Source organism: Chaetura pelagica, unplaced genomic scaffold, assembly GCF_000747805.2.
Source record: "Chaetura pelagica isolate M959 unplaced genomic scaffold, ChaPel_1.0 scaffold37, whole genome shotgun sequence".
NCBI lineage: Eukaryota > Metazoa > Chordata > Aves > Apodiformes > Apodidae > Chaetura > Chaetura pelagica.
This window is the reverse complement of record NW_009954567.1, coordinates 4266349-4294114: the sequence shown is the minus strand read 5'-3', so window position 1 is coordinate 4294114 and position 27766 is coordinate 4266349. Positions and strand designations below refer to the sequence as shown.

At 35.5% G+C, this 27766-nt stretch overlaps 1 protein-coding gene across 1 annotated transcript in view; it reads right to left on the bottom strand.

Annotated features, from left to right (window-relative positions):
- CWC27 (CWC27 spliceosome-associated protein homolog (S. cerevisiae)) overlaps positions 1–27766 on the bottom strand; it is a 111904-nt gene that overhangs the window by 30815 nt on the left and 53323 nt on the right. The window contains exon 12 of the mRNA XM_010005410.1: positions 8075–8172. Coding sequence (XP_010003712.1) covers positions 8075–8172 — 98 coding nt within the window. The remainder of the gene's footprint in view (positions 1–8074; positions 8173–27766) is intronic.

The following is a 27766-nucleotide window of genomic DNA, read 5'->3' as shown; positions in this document are numbered from 1 at the left end:
AGTCTCTTTTAAATGCATCTCATTTCTTACATGTCAGCTTATGTGGAATAGGCAAACTGCTACACATTTAGCAGACTATCTTATATGTTGACCGCTCTTATTGCACTGATGAAAATTCAGGCCAATAAACAAAAAATGACTATGTGAACAAAATGAGATGCAACAAATGCTTTTAACTTTGGGGGGAAATTACTTGTTCAGTTTTACTGCTGTCAGATTTTATTATATTCAAACGAAAGTGTTCTGAAAGTCTCTTCTGTTTCATTGCTTTTGCCTGGGGATTCCACCCTTCCATCCCACTCCCAACCTAAATCAAACAATCACAGAATAGTTTGGGCTGGAAGGGACCTTAATGATCATCTAGTTCTAACCTCCCTGCATGGGCAGGCACACCTCCCTCTAAACCAGGTTGCTCAACTGGACATATCTTCAAGTATCTTCTAAGAAATCAGTTCACCTTTGTGTAGCAGTGACCACACCATCAGAGACACATCACTATTCAAAGTCATGTTCAATTTGTCTTCTAATACAAACCTGAAATAGCTTTCACTTCTGTGGCTTTCCGAGCTCCTTTTTTTTTATGAGTTTGTGCACTAAATTATTTTTCCTAAATACTAAGGAAATACCTTAGTATTAAGGAATACTAAAGGAATACCTTTTAACATCCCAACATGACTTTCCATTTATTTTCAATAACATATTCCACACCTTTTCCACACCTTCCCCCAAGTCTGTACTTCTTGCACTACAATACAATACTCAATGACATTTCCTTTTGTTTCTTGATTATTAATAAATCTATCATTTTCTAACAATGTTCTTCTAATAGTAGTAAGATTCAGTTTTGTTTCAATTTTGGTAACACAGGAACCACAAAATACAACATAGTGAGGTAACGCTACACAGACTAAAGTGAAGTTTAAGATGCAACACCATGCTAATTTTATAAAAACTTACATATATTTACAGCTCCAAGTGTTTTCACGATTAATATTGTTAAGAACATTTATAGGCCTTTGCTCAATGAAGTAATGGTAACTGATCAGAAAGATGGTGTTATAGGAAAAGGTACTTCTTAAATTACTATTTCAACATCAGTACAAGACAGTAGTATTATTAAGTAGCAGCTTGTGATCACTAATGTAATCTGTCTAACATATATTCTAATTTTAATCTATGTCTTCTTTAAAACTGATGCTTCAGAACAGCAATGTTCTAATAGACTTCAGAGAAAAATACCAGTATCTGGCCAGAGTGAAAAAGGGAAACTACAGAAAGCAGCTTTTAAGTCCATACAAACCAAGGTGAAGATAAAAGCTTTGCCATAAATGGAAATACATTCAAACATTTAAAAAATCTAGGCAGTTAGCTCTGGATCACTTTTGCGTCTTTGGATCAGAGGTGTTATGTTAAGGCCCTGATATCCTCATTATGCATTTTGAGGGCTACTCTATCTTAGACTAACAGAACTGATCAGGTGTGCTCCTGGAATGCACCTTCCAGTATGACTTCATCCAAAAGCACACATCTGGTCTGCAGTAAATCACAAATGTAGATGTAACCTCTTCCTTAAAATTCTCCAAGTTCTTTCATCCTTTACCAGAAAAATACCTATCACACAACTCAACTTGTTCTTTTCATACAGGTACAATTTTGTACACTTCAAAAAACAACAAACTGATAGGCTTGTGAAGGACATCTGCAGAATGATGTCCTAAAATTCGGCAGGTAGAACACAGAAATGAAAATTAACCATTTTAAATTTTATACTAATAGATATAAAACACAGTAACATAAATAAAAAACATAGTAACTAATCAGAAAGATGGCATTATAGGAAAAAATATTTAGCAAGTGTCAGTTAATGTTGCCAGCATTTTAATACTTTTTGACGTCAGCTTAAGTCAAGACAAAGGCAAGCAACAGGAAAACATTAGGAAGTTTCATCACCTTATTATTTTTGAATTGCAATTTAAGCATGTTACTTAATCAAGTGTTAATGTTTGAGAACCTTATGTGGATTCTAGTGTAGCTGATACTTTGATACATTTTATTTACTTTTAAATAAGAAAAACCAAAACACTTTCATCTTCCCTGAAAATTAAAAAAAATATATTTCTAGAATCTTAGTTTTTTGTATATGTTACAAATGTGGACCCAGCATCCCAAGCCAGCGCATGCTGTTCTTATCCTTGATTCCATAAAGGCAGAAAACTGTATTACTAAACAAACTTAGAAAGTAAATTTATTAACTATATAAATCTACTTCCTTATTAAATAATCTCCTTTAACTGAAGATGGCATATGACACTTCCAATTAAACACATTGTGTGGCCTGTACAATGTTGCAAAAGACATTTAACTACACACATTAAAATCTCTGCTTTATTTAAAGGCTCATTTTCCTCCTTCTAGTCCAATTTTGGCAATACTAACAAATGAGCTGTTGTCCTGCTAAGTAGTAAAGATAATCAGACTCCTGAATTTTTAAGAGCAGATTAAAAATGGTACTTAATCTTGATCTCTACCTCATTCTGTTTAGATTGCTGCTGCTCTGAAAAAATATCCAAACTGAGTGCCATAAAAGGATTTAGAGGTGGAAAAAATAACAAAGCATGGATGAAGAAAAAAAATAATAAAAAAATTGCTGGTTTACCTAGCTATTAATATATGGATTTTATTTCACACAACAAGAATCGCTTAGAAGCAGGAATAGGGGAGTACATACTTTTATTTATTTATACAAAAAACTTTTTCCCAAAAACTATTTGTGGTTATGCTACAGGGACACCCATTTTTGCAAAACTAGCTTTTCACAGAACATAACACTACCACAACTACATATTTTGTTTACCTGCTCTCCCTCAATTAGTAACGTTTTATAATTTGTTATATTGGTTTCAACAAATTCATGGTGTCAAAATACATGGTATTTATGGCAACTTCATGGTTCTTTTCTGCTATGGCTGTCAATATGTGTCCAAAGATAGACAGAAGACCATTAATCTATTTTCCAAATAAATGATGAATGAAAAGAGAGTGTGGCAATGCTCAGTAAATTCTGATATTTCACAGTAGTGTTTTGATCACTTTTAAATGTCTGGTGTCATAAAATACTCTTAATTAAAGCTGTTATTATATTTAATCCAGAATCCTTAATAATCTAAACTACATGCCAATTACACAGTAAATCTCCAATCTGCTTCTGAATCAACACCTTCAAGCAGTACATGTTCATTCCAGCTAAATATAGGAACAGTTTCCTCTCCTTCAAGATCATATCAGTTATGACTAAGCTTTTTTACACTTATTTTTTGGGTGTGGATATTCTCATAGTAGATTCTCTATCATCAGAAATTTTTTTACTTTCTTTGATCATACAGAGAATTACATTTGTTGTGCCAGACTACCTCAAAATGGGAAACAAAGTTAGGACACTGACTTTCTCTTTTTAGGGTATAGATACAATAACTCATTAGATACATCAGAGTTGTTTGAAGATATATTCAAAGCTGTTTGAAGATAAACCATAAAGAGAGTACTGCCTTATTGAATTATTTTGGCAGACCTACAACTTAGCCTTATGTATAAATGCTTGATTTAAAGCCTCACAGTAATGGCAAATATGTTGCTTTTGGTAATGCTTTCACCTAACTACTATCACTATTAATAAGATGCTTAGTTCGTCCTCCCACGTCAAATTTTACCTTTCTTTTGATTCAGCCCTGCTTTACAGAATCTTGAAAAACAGAACATCTAAGCCCAACCCTCCCAAAAGGCAGGATCAACCTTTTCTACAACAGTTCTAAGAAGTATTTGCCTAATCTGCTATGGAAAAGTTCTACCTCTTAGGTAATCTACTCTAAAATACCTTCAGGAAGTTTTTCCTAACATTTAACCTAAATCCCTTTAGCTGCAATTTAAGCCTATTGTCTCCTGTCTTCTTCACACAGATTACATAGAATAATTTCCTCTCCAAAATAGCCTCTAATATTCTTAATGATCACAATATGGCTCCTTTTAAAAAGTAATCTCTTCTCTAAACTAAACTAAACAGCTCTAATTCATCCAGTCTTCAAATACTGTGCTTTCCATATCATCAGTCACCTTTAGTGCTCTCCTCTGTGACTCACAGCTTTTTTTCAAGTACAATCACCAAAACTGGGCTGAAAACTTGGTCAGGCTGAACCGAAAATGAGTCTGTTTTGCACACAACAGTCCATTTTATACATGTTACAGTTCAGTTTAGTCTTAGTTTAGCACCATCAACTTGCTCTCAGCTTTCTACTTACATTTTCTAAATATTAAACTGCCTAAGGGCAGCCTAACATCTTGTATTTGTGCAACTCCTAATTTGTGAGATACAAAACATTTGCTATAATTACCTTTTTCCCCAAGATCTCCCAATAAATACATTTAGTTTACTTTGACCTGGCTTTTAACTTCCATGAACTAACTCAACCTACCAACCCAGCGCAAAACTCTACTACTGAAGAAAAAAAAGAACTTTTTTTTTTTTTCCAATTTAAGCTTAATCAGATCAGTAAAAGCCTGTATGGATTAGCAGAAGGGTAGAGAGTGAACCCCTCAGCTCTTTGCTTTAACAACTGCAAATGAAAATGCAACCTTAGCACCTAAGTTCGCATTTTTCTGTATTATTTTTTCTTTCATCTTTGCCTTCCCTGTCCCATATAGTTTTTTAGTCTGCAAATTCAATAAAGGTCATAGAATCATAGAATCCTAGGGGCTGGAAGGGACCTCGGAAGATCATCTAGTCCAACCCCCCCTGCCAGAGCAGGGTCACTCAGAGTACATCACACAGGAACGCATCCAGGTGGGTTTTGAATGTCTCCAGTGAAGGAGACTCCACAACCTCCCTGGGCAGCCTGTTCCAGGGCTCTGTCACTCTTACAATAAAATTTTTTTTTTCGGATATTCACCTTGAACCTCCTATGCTCCAATCTGCACTCATTACCCCTTGTCCTATCACTGGTCATCACTGAGAAAAGCCTAACTCCATCTCCCTGACACTCAACCCTTACATATTTGTAAACATTGGTGAGCTCACCCCTCAGTCTCCTTTTCTCCAGGCTGAAGAGACCCAGCTCCCTCAGCCTTTCCTCATAAGGGAGATGTTCCACTCCCTTAATCATCTTTGTAGCTCTGCGCTGGACTCTTTCAAGCAGTTCCCTGTCCTTGAAAGGTAATCAGATGTTTTCTCCAACTCACTAATAAAGAGATTCCCAGGAATCCTGCTTTCCATTTTGAAAACAAACAATTCTCTAAATACATTTTGTTAAATGTTTGTTAATGTCTCTGTTTTAACCAACTCAATAATAGGCTTCAATAAATGCTATCAAGTTAAAATTACTTTAATGCACCTGATTTATATAAGCAGTCTCTAGCTGCTTGTTCTGTACCTGACCACTTTCTTCTATGTCACTGATCACATGTAACCATTTAATCAAGTTGAGTGCTGTGCTAAAGACAGAGTGAAAGCAAGCATTCAAGCTCACTTCCTCCTTGTTCAGCTGAAGACAACCAACTCCCTTGCTCATTCATCTCCTGCTACTGCATTTTCATTAATCATTTTGCCCTTCACCATTTGCATCTCATTTAATGTATTTAAAATTTTGTATCAAATTTTAGATTAAGTTTATTTTTAGAATTTTTAGTCATGTACTGCAAGAACAGGTTATTTCCTGCCATATAACTTTCTTAACAGGTACTGGAACTGACACCTTCCTGCGCCTTGAGGGAGATCACTAAAAGGAAAACCAAGATAATTCAAGATTATTTTCACCCTTAGCTCTTACCTTAGCTCAAGAGGTTTCTCTCCTACGTGCTGTTTCTTTCAAAGCAAGAAAAAAAATCCAACAATCCTGGTATACAGGCTGCCTTTCCTTGGATAAAAGGTATCCTTCAAAACTGTATGACAGTAATAACTTTAAGTATACCCCATAACTTTAGTCTGTCACTGTAAAGGTGGATTTATTCAAATTACTCTGCAGTAAGCCTTCTGACAACTGGCACCAGAAGAGGGATAATATTTAAGCAATAGTATTACAATTGCCACACATGGCCCTGGTCAGTATCATCATATATGTACATAAGGACTAGTCTTTACCTCTTCCACACTTCTACTTGCAGCTCTTTTTTTCAGTGACATAATTCATTATCTTGCCAACAAAAGCTTATATTCATTCAGTGATTGAACATGATTCCTAGAACCTAGAGCCTCTACTTTCTAAAACTGGGTGATACATTTCATATACAAGTTCATTATACTGTAATTATTGTTTTGCTAAACTGCTTGCTGATTAATCTCACTTATTATTCAAGAAAGCTCATGAGTTTTTCTAAAAATTGTTATACTTCCTACTAGTCTTCTGAATTGTGTGTAATCTGGAATTTTTTCTGAATAAGTTTGTACTTTCTTTCAGATTTCTTATGGCATTGAGAACTGGACAATGAATCCATTCCAGAAATGTGTCTAACGATTCCATGGAGCTTCAAAACCATGCTTTTTTTTCCTTCAGTTCAGATAATAAAGCATGATATAGCCTTATACACTATTATAAACCTAGAATTTTATGCACATTTAGAAAAAAAGCAGAATGTAAAATTTGCCTGACACAGAAGTGTCCTGTTTTACTAATGTTCATGGAAAATAAAAATGGAACTGACTTTCTGATTTTGAGTTCCACTATTGTCATAAGATGCATAAAAGTTTGAAGTTAAAAGGTTTGAGCTCAAAGTTAACCATCTGCATTTCAATACCAAGTCAGAACATCAAGAAGACTTTCCAAATTAGAGGTCAGAACAAGGATGCCCCCTCCACAGAATTCAATCATAGGCCATGAGTGTTTGTTTGGTGAGGCAATGCTTTGGTAGCAGGGGAGAGGCCCCACCGGTGGCTCCTTGTAAGAAGTTGTTGAAAAGATCCCCAGCTCCAAAAAATGTGGCCACACCTTTGGCTAAGGCTGAGCCATCAGACACAATGGATGTGCATCTGCAGTTAACACATGAGAGAAGAGGAAACAATTGATGTAAGACCTGAGAGCAGAGGAAAGGGGATGCTGGAGAGGAGATGAGAACAATGCCTGAGATGTGAGAGCAATGCTATGGCAGAGATAACAAGGCTGGTGAGCAGGTAGGGGGAAGAGGTGCCCAAGTGGAGGTTCCCTGCAGCATCCTGGTAAGATGGCAGGCTGCCCCTCTGCAACCCGCAGTGGAGCACAGTGGAGCAGATGCGGATTTGCAGCCATGAAGGAGCACGTGCCAGGGGAGCTGGCTGCTCCTGAAGTGGGGGAACCCCGCGGGAAAGCAAAAGAAAACTATGAGGAATCCTTCACCCTTGAGGTGGAAGGAGCAGCAGAAAACAACATATGATGAACTGACTCTAAATCCCGTTCCTTGTCCCTCTGTGCTACTGGGGGAAGGAGGCAGAGAAATCAGGAACAAACTAATTTGGGCTTGGGAAGAAGGGAGGGGTGGGATTAGGTATTTAAGCTCTTGATTTGTTTTGTCTTTGACCTGTTTACATCTGATTAGTGAGAAATTAAATTCATTTTTTACCCAAGTTGAGTCTGCTTTGATGGTGACCATAAATACTGAGTGAACCCTCCCTGGCCTTGCTTTGACCCACAAGCTTCTGGTTGGATTTTCTCCTCCTCCTCCCATGGTGGGGGGAAGGGTGAGCAAATGCTTGCATGGGTCTCTGTTGTGAGCTGAGCAGCCCAGGGGTTCGTTTTTGTTGACTAGGCCTATAATTTGACACCATGTCATTTCAAATCCAGAAGCTTGCCCAATTACAAAGACGTAATTAAAGGACATTTAGAAGGACAAATATTGCCTCATTTGAAAGAGTGAATGCTGTCTGTACAATTTATTTATATACTGGCATCCTTACATTACTACAATGATTAAGGCAAACTAATTTTATTGGGATTAAGAAAATCTACATTTAAACAATATAGTGTCCACATTTACACACAGGAAATACAAAACTATTAAAAAAATTTTAAACTGCAATGTTAACTGAAGATCTACACAACAGCTGCTGTAATCTTACCTTCCTTTTCTTTAGGTTTTAAAGCTCTTTCTTCTTTCTTCTGCTTTGCTTCCAGCAATTCACGTTTCAGCTGTCGTGCTTCTTTACGTAGCTCCTCACTGAAAAGAGAAAAATATTTACAAGAATTCAGTCTTCTGGGAATATAAATTGACTCAGCGGAAACAGAATCCAAGCTAACAGGCAGCAAAAAAATAGCAAAAAAAAAAGCACAACCGAAATAAGGGATTACAGATCACTCTCTACGTGTCCCCTACATCTTTGAAGCATAGGTCCTTACATATAGAAAATTTAACTCAGGTTTCATATATTTTAGCTGTTGGCTTGCAGCAGATGATGCAGTTGCCTCCTGTCCCTGGAAAGTTTCTGTTGCTACAGAGGCATAGCTTTGTCTGCTACATGCTTTGTCTCACTGCTCTCTCTGTCCTGTTGCGATGCTGCAGGTTCTTCTCCTCTTACTTTTCCTCCGTTTCTTCCTCTTCTTGCCACTTTCCCTCCACTTCCTCGACACAGAGGTACTTCCAGAGCAGTCTTCCCTTCCTCCACACATAGAGGTACTTCCAGAGCAGATGTAATTTCCTCCACTGCCTACTTACCACCATTCTAAAGGGTGAAGATTCACACATGGAAATAAACAAGTAACATGCAACTGCTCTTTCTCTTCCTAAAATGGCCTTGCTAATGTTGCATTCAAAATAAAAAAGTATTTTCTTCCTAAATTTTGAAAACAGAAAAGCAGCTCATTCTTTAAAATTATAACATTTTATCTCCACAGTTCATGAAGAACGTTACAGTGAAATTGTTTAAGTACTAAGCTGGACTCCACTTCGCATAAATTTCTTGTAAAACTAGACTATATGGACCAAATTACCTACTGCCCGTGATTTGTTTTTATAGCTTTTGAAAGTAAACTACTTTTTATGTAAATGAAAGCTGTAACTTTCCACATACTGGCTAGCACCAGCTTATATGTAAACAGCTTTTAACTTTTTATCTGAAGTTGCTTGGGCTAATTTTTCTGTAATTACTACAGCCTCTTAACTACATGACCCTTAGTATCTTTCTTCTGACTGAAACATCCTGAAAGACAACAGCTGTTAAACAACTTTACCAATAGTCTTATACTATTGTAGGGCCAAGCACAATGGTCATACTGTCTCAACCATCTATTGCGTATTCAAGATAAAGCAAAGAAATAATCCTGTGTATATGTGAGTGTGTATAAGCATGTGTGCATACAATATATTGAATATCTCCACAGGCAAGGATTACTGATCATATTATTTTTCTTTAAGTAACATTGCTAACACTCTCTGGGACACTTAGCTCCAAAAAGCACTATTAAAAAAAAAAAAAAAAGTTCATCCAAAAAATTACCTGTTAAAGTAAAAAAACTAGAAGGAAACAGTAACATCAGAAGAACTGCTCAGTTTTCCTACTCATATCAGAGTTGACTGAAATCAATATTAATTCTGCAGAAAATTGAAAAACATCTAGCCAGTTTCCAAACATCTAGCCAAACAGCTAGTTTTAAAGGAAACGACGTTCTAGCTTTAATCACTTCTGTCTACTTCAGAATTTCCTACAGTAGTTCCATAATCGAATGTGGACTTCAAAATCAGACATCCTGATGGGTTCCAACATTCCCGTAAGGCTTTGCTAAATGTGTGCCTGGTATGATACTTTTAACTCACCAAAGAATGCAAGGTCATTACTACACTGGGTACTAACATTATTTTCCACAATTAGTCTAAATCAACCTCTTAGTCACTTCTTTCCAAACTGTCATTCAGCAGTTGTATTATCCTGCAGCTACAACCTGCCTTTCTGATTTCCAATTCTATAACCTGGTATTTAGTTGTATTGCAAAGTGGTTCTATTGCATTGTGGTAGGTATTCAACTAAAGTAATTTGTAACAGTCTGTTTTTATGTACCCTGTTATTTTCTCATGGACACTGTTAAAAATAAAAGTAAGAATATCAGTGCTTTTAAACAAATGTTTGACACAGACCTACCAACCTGCACTTTAAAAACTGTATCAACTTAGTTATTGTTATAAATAGAAAAAAAGCAACTCCTTTTAAATCTCTATGATCCCCTCCCTTCAGTTTCTCCCAAAGGTACATAGTTATGTACTACTGACAAAATTGCACTAGTCAGCAATAGTTACAAGTTCAAAATTTTTTTTCTGCTCAATAGCATACCAAACAACACTACAGCTCACTATACATCATTGTGAGTGAAGCCAGTCTAACCATCTCTCTCCATCACATCTTTTGCCATGATTACTGTGCAATTATCATAGTTTTTTTCATCTGTAGTAAAAATCAACACTAGTAGAGCAGAAAGCATTGCATTTTCAGCAAGATTCTTAGGCCTGCTATATGAAAATGCTTAATTTAAAAAGATGCTGCCTAATGGAAGTTAACTTTTTATTCCACTTTTCCCCAGAAAGAACAAGTATCTATTGAATAATTTTTCATTTTCTATATAAAAATTTTACCACCTTACTATAGCAGATGACTTAATGTATAACTTTCCCTAAGAATTTTCTCCCTCCTTTATAACTGAAACTGCTTAAGAATGCCTCTTTGCTTAATTTAAACATCATGACAATGTAATCCATATTTTGCTCTTTCTTGTTAGTACATGTACTTTAATTTGACAAATTCTTAGCCACATCCTTTTTATTTTTCCCTGATTTCCTATTTTTTTTAAAAATCACAATGTGTCCTTCCCAGTCTGACTATTACACATCCCATTTGGATATCCCTGAACAATTCCTATATTTTGATAACTTCATTCTGTGTTTCATTTCCCAATTCATTTATGCAAATTAATTGAAATGCTGCATCCAGAGAGTTGTGGTCAATGGCTCCATGTTCAATGGTCAACACCCCCAAGTCCTCCTCAGAGCTGCTCTCAAGCCATTCTCCAACCAGCCTGTATTTGTACTTTGGATTGCCCCAACCCAGGTGCAGGACTTCATGCAGTTTCCACTGGCTCATCTCTCAAGCTTGTCCTGGTCCCTCTGAATGGCCTGTCTTCCCTCCAGCTTGTCAAGCACACCACACAGTTTGGTGTCAGTGGCAAACTTGATGAGGTTGCGCTCAAGCCCACTGTCCATGTTGCTAACAAAGACATTAAACACCACTGGTCCCAGTACTGGCCCCTGATGAACTCCACTCATCACTGGTCTCCATTTGGACATCGAGTCATTGACCACAACTCTTTGAGTGCGCCCATCCAGCCAGTTCCTTATCCACCAAAGTATTCTTTTTCTTAAATTTATTAATTATATTTTTCAATGTCTGTCATATCATTAACATCCATGATTATTCTAGAACTGACAGGTAGACACCTTGATATTATTAGAGACAGTGAGGCAGAACTACTCTTCAGATGATAGCCTGATACTCGTGAAAAATGCATAACATTGTGTTTGGGAATTCCAATTCCAAGTTAAAATATTTCCAAATAGAGAACTCTGTTGATAAAACAGACATTTAAAATGTCATCCTAGCACAGTTAACTGATTTGCAGAATGTGTGGAACAGTCAAGGGAAAAGTCTGCTCTACAATTTCAGTTTTTAAGCCTTTTCTGATATTGCCCCTTCTGCCCCTTCAGGTACCTGCAGAACATAAAAGTCATGGAATGGAAAGCAAATTCTCCCATCTGGCATGTAGATCTGAGATTTTTCTAGGGTTCATTAGTCTTTTTTTTTTTTTTTTTTTTTTTTATGTCTGGATTAGATTACATTACTGTTCATCTCTGGGACTGGAAGAATTTTAAAACTGTAAAAATGAGAATGCAAATAATGGGTTTGGAATACACACTGTTTCTTTTTGCCAGCCTGGTTTTGCTGTAGGAGTCAGACATGTGTCTCTCATCTGCAAATGGTACATTGCAGTGGTGTCTCAAACAAGATGATGATATAAAAATGGTGGAAGACATATTCAGCAGGTCTTGACACTGGAAACTTGCCAGCTAAGTATTTCAATAGCTGGCCCTTGTGCTAATGCTAACAGTTAATGCTGGCTTTGGCTTTAACAGTACTAGGTATATTTCAGCTTGCAATTAGTACTGTAGCTTTGCTTGAAAGACTTCTGCACTAAAGACTTTATGGATGATTTAGAAGTATTTCCACATTTTATCTAGGGCTACTGAAAGATTTCAATGCTGAAATCTAATAGGACTGGCATGTTTATTAAAGACTACATGGGCAACCATTTCTGTCTTTCTATTTCCATACATCTGAATGTAAATAAGCACATCACATAATAAAGGCATCAGATAATTGGCACATTTATTTTAATGTAATTATGCGTACTGGACTATACACTGTATGTCAGCAGTCTCAGTACTGAGCAATGACCTCTCACAGGCTGATGAAGAATGTTACCATTTTACTCTGTTGGGAGAAGCTTAGCAAACAGCAGGGTCTGCAGACTGAGCATGAAGTACAAACTTGGACAAGAAATAGAAAGATACTAAGGGAGAAGCAATATATTTCATTATGGCAGCTAAGACACATGGAGAGGGAAAAAAACCTCACAGGTTTCAGGGCACATGAGCTCGTCTTTGGCCAGTTTATTTTTCTTGCACAGTTTGCTTAATAAAAGGTATCAGCTTTCCCTGCAAACCTTCTTTGCTTACATTGTTCTGCCACCAGTTACACTGCCAGAAATGGCAGATGTATGCATTAGGGCATATATAGATGCATACATCATAGTTTCAGCTTTAGGGTGATTTTATGCACTATCTGTACTTCTAAGATCACAGCAGATGCTTGAACAGGGAATTTAAATTTTATCCATGTAAGATAAGAACCCAACTTTGGCTAATGTAAGGCTACACTGTTAAACTAAAACCAACAGCAAAACTGGAGGACACCGCCAGCACCTCTCACTCAGGTCAATTGTATATATATCTGGATTACATGTACCTCTTTACTTTTTTGTAACAGCATGCCACTTCAGTCGTTAAGAGCTGTTGTGATTACGAAGTTTCCCTGCTCTTCTGTCACTTCTGAATGATGGCTTGCTGGATGAATTTTTGTTTTAGTTCCTTACCACATGATCCTATCACTGTTAAGCTTCACTCTATTTTTTTCATTCAAGCTTTTGAGATAATCCAATTTTCCATTAGATAATTCCTATCTAAGCTATTCCTATCTCATTAAACACCACCTTAGAACATACTATCTACATGCTTTTTTTAACAAACTTCAGATTTTGTTTTCATATGTAAAGTATTACTCAAAACCTGAAGTAAGAGCTATCTTAATATGAAATTAAATGAATGAAAGCTTTCTGTAAAACAAAACAAAGTATTAGATACAATGCAAAGCTCAGAAAAAAAAAAAAGGGACCAGAAGGGCAAGGAATTAAACAGCATGAATAAACAACAAGGTTTAAACAGTTATTCAAACCAAATAATTTTGCATATGTAGACCTGAAGCTAGGGCCGTCAGAACAGATTATAGAAGGTCATACGTTAGAACATATATAAAAGGGGCTATGATGAATTTTAAAGAAGAAACAGCTGAAGGTATTAATGCTAAAATGATTCAATTAACTAAAACAAGAAAACATAAAAGAAGAAAGAGGTCACTAGGTCACATGGGATTAAAGAGAATAACAAAGTAAAAGAAAACCACCACTGATAAGATAAATGATTGATTTGTGTCAGCTTTCTCAACAGAAGATGCTAGGGAGATAACTCTCTAAGAACCTGATATGATAAAGGTGAGACAAGAGCAGAAACAGAGGTGTCAGAAGAAGTGATGTTAACCAATTGAAGTGTAACAAAGCTCCAGAGTACATCCTCTGTATGGAGCTCAGGAATGGCTGTTGTATTAACCAACCTTAAAACCAGTGTTTTGTCAGATGAGCAGGCAGTAACAAACACTGAACCTTTAGAACAAAAGAGATGACCAAAGAAAGCAGAAAAAAACTCATGGCAGCTTCTCTTCAGTAGCTTTAACTAACAAATAAAAGAAACATAATCTTGAAGAGTTAGTCTTTATGTTGCCTCACTAATCTAGTAGTTTCATTACAATGTCTTAGTGAAGGTGTGGATGAAGTTAATGGACAACAAGGTGAACAACTTCAGATACTTAAAAAGCCTTTACAACAAACCTTTAAATAAAACCACAACCCCCTGCCAAAAAAAAAGCCAACAACAGAAAGCAAATGGTAAGAAATGGATTGGAAGCAAAGCATATAGTGGAAAAAATTAGCCAAACTGAGACATGAATAAGCATTTAACTTTCAATATGGCAAAGTTCATATTTCAGGTTATATACTCTGAAAAAACGGAGTCAACTACATGATGGTAATATTTCTGTAACATCCAAAATTAGGAGCTCAGAAAATGTGGTGATTTCTCATGGTTTTCACTTGGGAATAGAAAATGGAACAAATGGCCATCATAAGGTTCTCAGAAATTTTTATTAAATTCTGTGGCAGAACCGAAGGACACCCTCCAGAAAGAAACGCTTGTACAACTTACACAGCTCTGAAGTATTCAGAAGAGAATGAGCTCATGAAAAGTCTCTAAATTTTACTACTGCCAGCTCAATGAAGACCTCTACTAATGTAGTTGTGGAAAACCGTAACATAAAAGCTACACTAATGAAGAAGAATAATACAAAATCTATTATAGTGGCACTACAAGAGACAGCCAATACTGCTCAGCTTAGAATACTATAAACAAAACTAGATATCCCATGTGAAAATGACCAGCAGAGTAATACAGGAAACTCCAGAAAAGATAACAAACACTATTCCCACCATAATAAATTGTCCCTGACATGAGTATGGAGAAAAATTTAATAATTCATTTCAGAAATAAAGTAAGACTGATGAAACATGAAAAATGTAGGAAAAACACAAATACTGCAGAATTCCAGTATCTTTGGAATCTACTGGATATTCCAGTAACAAGGAGACACTCAGTAACATTTCAGTAATTCAGAAAAAAAAAATATTTTGTGGATAACCTCTTTGGAGCAAAAACCTTCATATTACTGAAAGTGTCTCAGACATTTATGTGAAAATAGGGAACAGGTATTTATAAAAATTAATGATAAAAATTAATTTTAGCAGGAATTCCTTGGGACCATCTAATTATACATCAGCTTGTGTTTTGCTGATGGATTTCTCTCCCACTTCTGAGGCAAAAACACTTGGGACAGCAACATATGCCTAATAGACATCTTCCTCTCCAAGTCTCACTCTGACTATTTTATGAAAAGTGTCATCGGTACTCATGATTACTAAGTACAAAAATATTTATATCAGAGCTTTCAAAAGAAAGTAACACAAGGAATTATGGAAATAGCTTTATATATACTCAATTAATACTGGTATATCATAGGACATTTTAAAATATCTAAATAGACAGATTAAACTAAGAGAACAATATATGCCAATTACATACCACTGTTTCTTGGACTGGATAAAACACTTGCTCTGAGTTTTGCCTGCTGTTTCCCAACATCTGATAAAAATTTATAACAGATGGAAATGATTGCAATGTGAACAGCACTCCCTTCATGTTCTCCATTCTGCTGATTTAATCACAAACACACTGAATCTGATAGTAATGAAACAACAGACTTGCTGATGAGATCACCAAATGGCTTCCACAAAAACCTATTTGATATTGTAAAATATAGTCACTGCAGACATGCAGAATCCTTTTCTGACCTGTCATATCATGTGTCTATACAAAATAGTAAATTCTGTCCTAAGAGCAGCCTTAAATAAAACAAATCATTAACTTCACTTTATTTGTAATTATATTGAAAAGCCAGATTCAAAAAAGACAATCTTGCAAAAATGTTTCAGTTAGCTGGCCTAACATTTCTAGACTTTAGCATCCTTCTCATTACAAAATATCATTCCCAAGTAAGTAGGGTCTGCAGTGTTCAGATAATGTGTACTTTAAACAAAGAAATCGTATTCAAATGGTCAGCTAGTGCAAACTACAACTGAGAATTCAGTTCACAATAGTCAGCAATTTTAATAAAGTAAAAAGTATGTGCTGAGGTGTTTGCAGGATAAATGTCAAATTGTCTGAAAGATCAGCTAAATAATCTACTCAATCTACCAATTGTATTCCTCCACAGGCAAGTAGTTAATTCTTCTAAAACCTTAACATGACATGAAATTGCTTTTCTATACATAAAAAATGTCATCAACTTAATTTCAGTTTAAAGACTGATTTAGAGAATATTTCAAGTCTTGAAGCAAACACTGAGCCTTATTCAAAGCTAACAAAACTGTGCTTTTTCCAATAATACTATTTGAGCTTTAAAAGATTTAACAGGATTCATCCAGCCAGAGGATCCTTCCTGGCTGCCTCTTCTTCTAGGGGCTCCTCTGATCCATACAAGAGAGACCAGACTGGAAATTATTTTTCTGGCAGCAAGGAAAAAAACAAAAAAAAATAGCTGGAGCACTGCCTTTCCCAAGACCTCATCACATGAAGGAACCACATGCACATGATGCGACAGGGGAGGGATGCAGGACTCGCTGGGAAAGCCAAAAGTCAGGATTTTCCACTGTCAAGAGTAATTTCTCTGGCTTACATTGTACTTCTTATCCACATATGAGGAGCTCCTGTAGACAGAGAGTGCTAGATAGGGGCTGGATGAGATGCTCTGGTAGCAGCATCCTGCTCCTTGTTTTCCTTTTCCTGTTTTTGGCAGAAAACACTGGCATACACACAGTAAACTAAGCACTTCAGGGAACTAATCTTCAGAGATGCATTGTACAATGCATTGAGAGTAAGCCAAGTAATATTTTGGGAATTCTTTATCTCTGGAAAAACTGTAGCTCACTCACTAGTCAAGCACCATAGGTCAGTCTGCAAACGCTTCTGCATGAGAACAGAAGATTGCGTAAGATGACTTGCCCAGGGAAGTTGTGGAAGCCCGCCCTCCCCATCCCTGGAAGTACTCAAGGCCAGGTTGGATGTGGTTCTGGTGTAGTGGGAGGTGTCCCTGCCAATGCAGGGGGGTTGGATCTACATGATCTTTAAGGTCCCTTCCAACCCTAGCCATTCTATGGTTCTATGATGACCCTTGCATTATTTTGCTGATGAAGGAGAAGACCACTTTCTATTGAGACTTCAGAGAGAATGGGCCATCAAGTCCCTCTGGTTGTCCAGTAAAAGAAGAGAACTATCATGTCTCACCACTTCTAAAGTTTTTTCATTATTCAGAATCCAGACATTAGAGAATGTGACTAGAGATGCTGGGTATGAACACTTTGTATGAAAGGCAAATTAGACTGTAAACAGGGATTTGAATGAGCCTGAAAATGATATCCAAACAAATATAGGTCAGAAATGTCTTCAACAAAATTTAAGGTACAGGTATTATTAACTGTTTTTCATATGACAAGGACTTATGGGTAATAAAATGAAACTGAAAGACAGCAGATTTAAAATAAACAAAAGGATATATTGTCAACACTGCTTAAAATTAAATTAAGGAATGTATTGCCACAAGACATCATACAGACCAAAAGCATGTACAGGTTCAAATCAGCTAGGTCTATTCATAGAAGAAAAATTTACCGAGGTGCATTAATCACAACAGCCGAAGTGAACTTTGTGACTAAATAAGTCTAAATTTAAGATTGTCAGAAATGGGAAATGTTACCCAGTATTATCTTAGAACTATCCTGCCACTGTAAGAGACAAGATATTTGGCTACATGGATCTTTGCTCTAATCCAGTACAGCATATTCTTAAACCAATTATGACTTCTAAAAAACTTACATTTGTTACTTTGACTTAGCAGCACATAACTGTGGAGTAATATTTTATATACTGGAGAGGTCCATGTCTGAAGGTGCTCAGATTTTTATTTTTTCCTTTTTTTTTTCGGATAAAGTATCTTTTATGTTAAAATAATTCTCAAGAGAAAGCAATCTGTCATTTTCTGGTTTTGAATGGAGGGAAAGTAAGTTTTTTCACAGCTGTAAGATAATTCTCTTCTTTATGTAACTGTAAATGTTTGATGTAACTTTGAAAGCAACAACTGTGAGATATCAAGTAAAACAAAAAGAAAAAAGCTTTTAACTTGTGTGTAATGCATGAATGGTTAAGTAAGGCAGTAATTTAGTAACCATTAGGTGGATTTTGAAATATAATTGAACTCTGACTCAGTATTTCGGACCTGTGTGAAATTCTTCCATATTGAACAGTTAATGCATGACGGTTATGCGATAGCTGATGCAGCTATCCAGCAAATGTTTGAAGACTATAGAATTAATCACACTGATGTACGCACAATCAGAAAAATCCCTCACCTTCCCAGTGTGATCAAGCAAGTATTTCAGTGTAACTAGCATATTCTGTGCATCTGATTTTTTTATTTCAACCAGAAAAATCAGCCAACATATTAGCTTCACAGTAAAGCTAATACAATAGAATTCAGAAAATTGAAGTGATAGTTCCTAAGCAACTATTAAAATCGGTGAAGTCTGTGTAGAACAAAAAGTAAGGTCCATTAACTCAGAGTTCCAGAAACACAATCTGAACTCAAGCTTATTTTACAGCAGAATATTTGAGCTGATCAGCTCCTTACCCCAGATGGATTTCACATTCTTATGAAGTAGCTCCATCTCTAATCCCTTCCTTTTACCCATTCCCTTCTCACATGAATTAAGAATGGCTCCAAAATGCCTCTTACATTATTATCCCACATCTGTACATCAATTAAGCACAGACTGTGTGTGAGCCAGAAAAAACATTATGAGACCTCTTTAGGCTGAATAAAAAAGCACTTTAAATTGAGCTAAAGCAAGTCTCAAAAAATTTGAATCAAATAGCAAAGATGTTTTACTTTTGCAGTAGATCTCAAACTGGACCAGAGTCATATGATGTAATAAAAGCCCACTTCAGATGATCATCTCTCCCCCAGATGCAATTGAAAACATTTATTCTGATTTAAGAAGCAAATCAGGTAATTGACTAATAATTAATATTATTTGTATCAAATAGATTTTATGATGCTCAGCATATTTTTTTATTCTAGTAGCCATAACACAGATTGGCATAATTAACTGAGTTAATTACTTCTGTTATAAGTAGAAATCTTCTATCCTGCACTTTCATACTTTGTTTTACACGTAAATAGTTCCAATGTATTATTGAAAGTATAGTTTAATTTATCATACCTGTATCTCATAAATAAATTAAGTGCTAAAAAAATCTGGCAAGACTATTAATTGTGCATTACATTAACTGAAAATGTGAAGGCTGAAACACTTCCAAACAATTAGCTATAAGGATAGTAAAGTCAAGCTTACATTTGACCTTTCACAAAACAGGTGCAAGTTGATGGGATTTTTATCCCATGCACAACGACATCAATCAACAAGTATCCTGCAATTTTAATCTTTCTAAGTTTCAGTCAGTTGATTTTTTGTCCTTACTAGTCTAATTTATTATAAAACAGCTGTCTGTTTTATATGTTCTATTTAAGCTAACATAGATAATATTTTTACATTTAGTACTACAAGGACAGTTCTTGTAACAATTCCAACACTGACATCAATTTGATCAATGCTGAGGAGGTCACCTATTTGTCAAATAGAAATATTTTATTAAGCAATATTTTTATCATGTGTAAATATAGTACTTGATTTGAAAAAACCCAAAAATCTTCTGAATAATCCAACTGCTTTACTGTTGCTTAAATCATATAGCACATAATACACCTAATATACTATTAACAACTTACATAATATTCTCATACGCTATCAACATTGTAATGTTTTACAGTTTATAAAGTAATGCAAATTACTTACGTCTTAATACAGATGAGTTCCATTATACAGACAAGAAAATCAATTTGGTTGTAATACTAATGAAATAGTTCCATGATCTGCTGAAAACAGTGCTCATTTGAGTTAAGAAACAATAAGCTAATAACTGGACCTGTGGAACACAACAACTCTGTGGCATCGTCAACAATACTTTCAACAGTGTTTTAATTAAATACGAAAGTGAAGTGTGAGCATTGTTTTGCGAGAAATTCTTAGAGTTGATAGGAGTCTGTTAGTTCAAGAAGCTTTCAGCATCAAAAGATATATTATCACTAGCTTGGTGTGAATTCAGACCTACTTAATCAGATAAAATATTGCAGTCTATCATTATCCAAATAAAATTCAGTGTTTGAGAGACAGCTAAAAAAACACTAATATCGGCACTTAGAAATCAAAGGATGCCTTTCCTTTTTACTCTTTAATTTTCTTACTAAAATTACTGGCAAAGAATATTTATTGCCTGCCAAGATAAATGAAGAAAAAGATTATTATAAAGAAAACGAGAGATGATAGCAAGAAGCAGACTTACTGGAACAACATAAAATTACAAAATTTTCGACTAGGGTACCTGTTCTGTTTTAGCTTCTACATTGTATCTGCTATTCACGGCTACAGTAACAAAGGTCTTTGGAACACAGAGAAAGGAGCATATAGTCTTCAATACTACTTCTTCCTCATATTTTAAAAAAACAACCAACAAAACAGCAAGCATCTTTTAAATAGGCTTTCTCCCTTCTACTATAAAGTGCATGAACAACAAAAATAATACATTTACAGTAATGTAGGTTATATAGCTGCTAACAGGAATACCAGTTACTTCTATTACTATCAGCATTTTGGAATCTGGTTTTCATTTGTTGATTAGTCAGTAACATCCTATTCCTCTTTTCACGAAACTACTAATGATTATCACTAAATATTATCAAATAAGGAATGCCAGTTGAAATGTTTTACATAAAACTCTCTCATGGCTTTTCTGTTAGCACAAATCAAATTTTCACAACAGTTTCGAGAGTTCACCTGATTTTTTCCTTTTTAAAAATAAAAGTATTTTGATGGTTATAAATTAAAATCAATAGTTACTCCTCATTCAAGTTATTTGTAACAAAATTTAATCCTAAATATATATCTGTAATGCCCATTTTCCCAAAACCACTTAATCATCTTAAAAAAGATGTCAGGTATAAGTGAAAGGATAGTATGCTCAAGAGTTCATATTCTAAAGAGTTAAATACAGACAAAAAAAGTGGGTAACACTTCAGGGAGGGCAGTCATCTGACTTGAAGAAAACAGCATCATGGATTCAGGAAATACATCAGAGTTAATAGACTATTCAGAAGAAATGAAGTTTATTCTTGAGGTTAACAAGTAAGTATTAGATGATACTGAGAAAGGGAGTTTGTTGACACTTTTTTTTAAAATAAAAACTTAAAACATATGTGGCAGATGGCCACAGTTGGGAGGCTGCAAAACCAAAGCAGGGGATTCAGCACATATTTTATTAACTTAATTTTCTCTTTAGCTTTGCAGTTCACCTTTAAAATAAAAGCTAAGATTCTGCTGAAAACAGCAAAATTTGTGGAAAATCCACAGGGATACTCCAAATCCTTAGGATTTGTGGATTTTCTGTTTGAACAGATTTTTATTGTTCCTGTTGATTGCCCTAACACTCCCTTTTAGGCACCAGGCAGCTTGAGTTATGTTATCTGTGGGCATTTAAACAGTACCAGCAGGTAGCTTAACTTTCCAAACTCATTTTTCTTAGGAGGTAGAATGCCAAATAACTGGTTGGAGAGACATGAAAATGTAAAAAGAATGATCTTATCAGTTTTGCTAATTTAACTTGGTTTAATAATTGCCACTGACTTGTTAGATATATAAAGTTATAAAAATATTTTTATATGGACTGACACCTCTATTTTCATTCTTTTTGTTATTGCCTGGTCACATACTATAGGAAAAATGGCTCTGTCTGGGCTACATGCCCAGAACATTTGAAGCATCTCACACTGAAACAATAGTGGTCTTTGTTGGACACCATCTGCTAGCAGAATTTTTTAATTATTTTTTTTTTTTATTTTTGGTTAAAATCATTGTGTGTCTGCTAATACAGATGCATTGCACTTTCACAAAATGAATTACATTTACACTCAGACTAAATACTGTTCATATAAAAAGTGTTTCATTTCACATTATGACTGAGCAGGAATTATACTGATGCAACACACATGAGATAAGGTTGTTCATGTGGCCTGATTACTTAAAAAATACTTGCTTTTGTTTTTCACACAGTCTGCCATGCTTTTACTATCACAAATCTTACCTTTCAATGATCATCTGTTTTTTGAATTCGTTAGTATTGCTTATCACTATGCGTTTCTTCACTAGGTAATAGAGGTTGGTGAACTGACTAGGCTAAATTATGAATCAGGCAGTAAACAGCACATTAATAAAATCTGCAGACACTAAATAATTGTTATCTGGAGTAAGAAAACAGAAAAGCATTAACAGACTTATAAAACTAAAATATGGGCAGCAGTGAACTCTGTCTTGAAAAGTGCAAGAAATAACATCTGGAAAAAATAGTCAGGAGTACAGATAGTCAATGAGAAGAACTAAGTAGTAACATGAAACCCACAGATAATGCAAACAAACCTAATTAAAGCCAGTGTTGTGGCTATATTCACAGCTCCCTTAATTTTTTTTTTTTTGTGGAATTAATATGCTGGTCATAACACTCCTGGCTGAAATTTCATTGTGAAGAATGACATGACAAACATTAAACTGATTTTTGGAACAGCAAAAAAGAGATACTTACAAATTTTTAGCAAATAACTTTTAAAACTGGAGGAAGAAATGCAAAAGACTTACTAGGTTAATGTGTTCATCTGCTTCCTCATTCCTACAAGACACATACCACTTTTTGGTACTCTTAAGTTTAAATATCTGAAGCAGTAATTTCCTTATTATTTCACAATTGGAAAAATATCTGATATCCAGTTCAAATATTCTGATCCCCCTTCCATTAAGCATTGTGAACCTTTTCTGTTCTTGTTCCTTTAAAACTCCCATATATAGCACCCTATTTTTACACCTTCAGACATGAGTAGATAACAAAGATTTAAAAGTGGACTTTGTGCTCACTGACCAGTTACAACTATATAAACATTCAGACAATCAAAAATACAAAACACAGCGTATTTGCTTAAAATTAAATTTCGATTACAGCTACTTGAAGTAATTAACCTTGTAGTTACACCATATCAATTTAATTCTTAACATTTTTGGTAAGCCAAACCATCCAGAATGTCCTTGGTTTAGACTATATTCAATTGCATTTCTAAACCAAATGGAAACCAAGAGATACGAAAAGATGCACAGGTACTTTTCAAAGAGACTTTTAGACAAATTAGTACTCAAAAAATAACTGAGTCCTAAGGTTTCCTTATCTCTTAGTAGGTACTATACTTTTCAAAGAAGAAAAAAATACACAATGCAGTTTGTAAAGAAAAGCTAGACAGTTATTTTCATTACGTTTAAAGCAATTTATATTTCCAGTGAATAAAAATGATCTACAGTTTTGGAAGGTTTTGTAAGTAAATTCATAAGTAAGTTTGCAGATGACACCAAATTGTTGGGAGTGTTGATCTGCTCGAGGGTGGGAAGACTCTGCAGAGGGACCTGGACAGGCTGCATTGATGGGCAGAGGCCAATTTTATGAGGTTCAATTAGGCCAAGTGCTGGGTCCTGTATTTTGGTAACAAAAACCCCATGCAAAGCTACAGGCTTGGGGAAGGGTGGCTGGAGAGCTGCGCAGCAGAAGAGGACCTGGGTGTGCTGGTTGACAATTGGCTTGCAGTGTGTCCCAGTGGCCAAGAAGGCAAACAGCATCCTGGCCTGCATCAGGAAGTGTGGCCAGCAGCAGCAATCATTCTCTTGCACTCAGCTCTGGGAAGGCCACACCTTGAACACTGTGTTCAGTTCAGGGCCACTCACTGTAAGAAGGACACTGAGGTGCTGGAGCATGCCAGAGAAGAGCTACCAAGCAGGTGAAAAGTCTAGAGAACAAGTTTTATGAGGAGCAGTGGAGGGAACTGGGGTTGTTTAATCTGAAGAAAAGGGTGAGGGGAGATCTCATCACCCTCTACAACTACCGGAAAGGAGACTGCAGGGAGATGGGTGTTGGTCACTTCTCTCAAGTACCTAATGACAGAATCAGAGAAAATGGTCTGAAGTTGCTGCAGGGGAGGTTATGATTGAATATTAGGAAGAATTTCAATACTAAAGAGTGGTCAGGCACTGAACAGCCTGCCCAGTGAGTTGGTGGAAGCACCATCCTTGGAAGTATTCAAGAAACGTGTAGATACGGTGCATCAACACAGAAGTTTTGATGGTTGGACTCAGTGATCTCAGACATTCTTTCTAACCATGACGATTCTGTGATTCTATGGTTGTGGTTTAGTACTCTCTGAGTAGTTAATGATTATTTTGTATAAATGACTTCCAAAACATACTTCTAGATGAGTTTACTATTTACAGTTACATCCTTAAAATTCAGAACCTTGCTCAACAAGGTATTTGCCTAACAGCCAGTACTGTTTTGAAGTGATACAGCAAAGTGATTACTATAATAGAAAGTACTAATAGGAAATCTCAAAGTTAAAACCTGGTATTTTTTTAAACAGTGTATAATACAAACCCTTAAAAAACAATAGTTTATTGGATTTTGGTAGGCATAACATGATCAAAGTACTCCCCAAACCATAAAAACATGCAGCTACTAACTGCATGTTCAAAGCACTTTTAAAGTACACTCCATGTAAAAATTGTGCAGAGAAAACTGAAAAATTGAACTGCAGACTTAGATGGAAGCTCCTCTGTTGATGAGTTTATGTCCCACATAAATCCATTTTTTATGTATGCTGCCTATCCCTGATCTTGTGTGTTGGTTTTTGTTTTTTTTTTTACATTTGTTCACAAATTATTCTGCAGGCTTTCTTTCCTCAAAAATATATTTTTCCTGATAATGAAACCTGGATTAGGATGGCTGCTAGCCAGCTACTTTCATGTACTCTTTCTGTAGGTATTTAACATCAACTTTGCATAGCTTGGATGCAGAAAAAGAACTACCCTGTTTTCCTTACAAGAGTAACATGGATTGTCTTGTCTTACTAATCTGTCTTGTACTTCAGCTGAACTGCAAAAATGTGCCTAACTCTTCTGTCTCACTGTTAACTAGATAAGAAAGACATCAACCAGACAAATTTTGACATAAATATTGAGTCTAAAAAAAACCCAACCAAACAAAAAAAAAAATCATACTAAGCCAGTGTAGTTCCAGCATCTATTTTTGGTGTGAAAGTGCTTGATACTTACTTGGTTATCCATAACAGTCAAGCATTAATGTGTTTGATACCATCTATGTCTCGTAACTCTAGAATTTTTCAGTGGCCACTCTTGCAGCAATTTTTCCCTTGCCTTTCTATCTGTTATTTTTCTTCTCAGATTAATCTATCTGCTTTTTCCCTTTTAAAAATTCACCCTTACACAAACTATTCCCAAATACTGTCTTTTGTATACTTACTTTCTCTTTCTTGCAAGAACAGTAAGTCCTTATTACAAAAGATGGTGCAATTTTAAATTTACAAATTATTGCAGAATTTGTGGTGTGGTTTAAAATATAAGAAAAAAAGATAATGTATTCATTTAACATTTATGAACTAGATGACGCTTTATGTCCCTTTGAACTCAAACCATTCTGTTATTCTATGACTTGGTATATGAGATACTGATGAGCCATATTACTTACACATTTATCAATGCCTTTACTAAAACTACTTTATATAAAGGTTAAAAAGGAGGGTTAATTCATTAAGAACATATTTTTTCCACAACTAGTTAGAGGTATACAGCAGAGTGAAAACAGCAGCATCAGTAGTGAGTCGTACTGAAGTACAACTATGCCTTTCTCTTGCCTTACACTAAAAGCTGGTATACCAGAACCCTATGACAAATGAAAGTAATTTAACATTTTGGAGAAAGCAGTAAAACTCTTCAAGAAGCTTTTACGATATTTTACTTCAAGAAGTATTTACGATATTCAGCGTTTTCTAGATAGAGGATTCAATAGTGACAGAGAACACTGCTTTAAAAATATAGGTGGTTAGCTCCTCTAGCAAGCAATGGAACGTAGCGAGGGCTAAATGAGGAAAAGATGTCATATAGATCCCACTAAAATAAAATATCAGAACTATCAAAAACTGAAACAAACTAGAGAATTAATGCATTTTAAAGGAAGTCTTAACTGCACTTCACACTGCTATATACATATATGTAAGGTGCTACCTTCAGGTTCATTACACTATTTGTAATCTGATGCAGAAATAGGGCCTAGGTTCATAGTTCTCCAGAAACACATGCTAGATCATTTAAGAAAGCAAAGTTGAGTGGGTATATTCAAACAGGAATATATTTTTTTAAAACCAAGTTTCACAGATGCCTCCTTAAAACAGAAAGTTTAATAGAATTGTAATTTTAAAGCAATGGATTTTACTGCTTCTGGAAAGGACTGATGCCTTGGAGCTACAGAGGTATACAGAAACAGATTTGAGAGAAGTAACAGAATTGTGAAATGAAGTTTATACTAAATGATTATTAAAATCTCATTTTTCTTTACATTAGAAAGGACAACATACTAAATGAAAAAATTATGTCTTTTTTTTTTTTTTTTTCCAAAGGATATGCTAATTGTTTTTACAGAACCATACAGAGACTGCCTTAAGAATAGGTAATACAAATTACTAGCTTAAAATGCTGCACTGGCAGTATGGTACTCATAAACTGAATATGGCAACAACACATAGTCACTGTTGATTATTGTACAACAGAACATGCATCCTACACAACTGCTGTTTTTTGACTCCAATCAGACTATATTAGCAGGAACATGAAAATTTTTGTTTACTACAGACAAGTAAAAAGACTTAAGGGAACTGCCTTTCATGTATCTACTATGGCACAAAATGATACAGCTATGCCCTTTCTCACAGGGCTCCCACGGCAGCTGTATCTAGCTCTGTAAATACTTGCCAGCTTCTCCGCTAAATATTACACTTCCTCTTTTCTGCAGCTTTTGTCTGGGTTGAAGTTCTGTGATAAAACCCAGATAGAGACTAACACTGCCTCCCCAGATGCCTCCTGTGTTACTCATCTTCTGACAAAATATTCACAAAATCAACAGATACCAGAGATAAACGGATGTCAGACTACAGCTACTTTCTGACACCTTCACCTTCCTCTACACTGACTTAGCAAGATAGCAAACAAGGAGAGAGGAACTGCATTACTTTTGAAAGGCAATCTTACTATTTGGCGCTCAGCATTCATATGTTCTATCTATACCCCCTCATCTCTACTTTTCTATTTGCCCTAGCATGGAAGTACACTAGTGAAGACTGTATCCTTTCCATGCTAAAACAGAATCCAGTCTGAAAGAACCTAAATCTGGCTACGTATGGTGGCATCAATACCCTCTCTGTCAATAATCATCAAGACTACCAAAGTAATGGCGGATATATTATTTTTTTAAACAGCAACTTTGCTGAGCACTTCAATATCAGCAGAAATATTTAAAATCATTTACAAAGTCATTATCATGAGACCATCTCCCAAATGGGCAACACCATCCAGTAGCAAAAATGAAACAATAGCAATTTACAGCTCTATTGTTAAAAATAATTTATCTTACAAGCAGACTGCATTCTTTTCTGTAATTATACACATATAAAAAGTAACCTTTTTTTTTCTCTCTACTATTTGCCAAATGCCTTCAAATGTATGAATCCTAA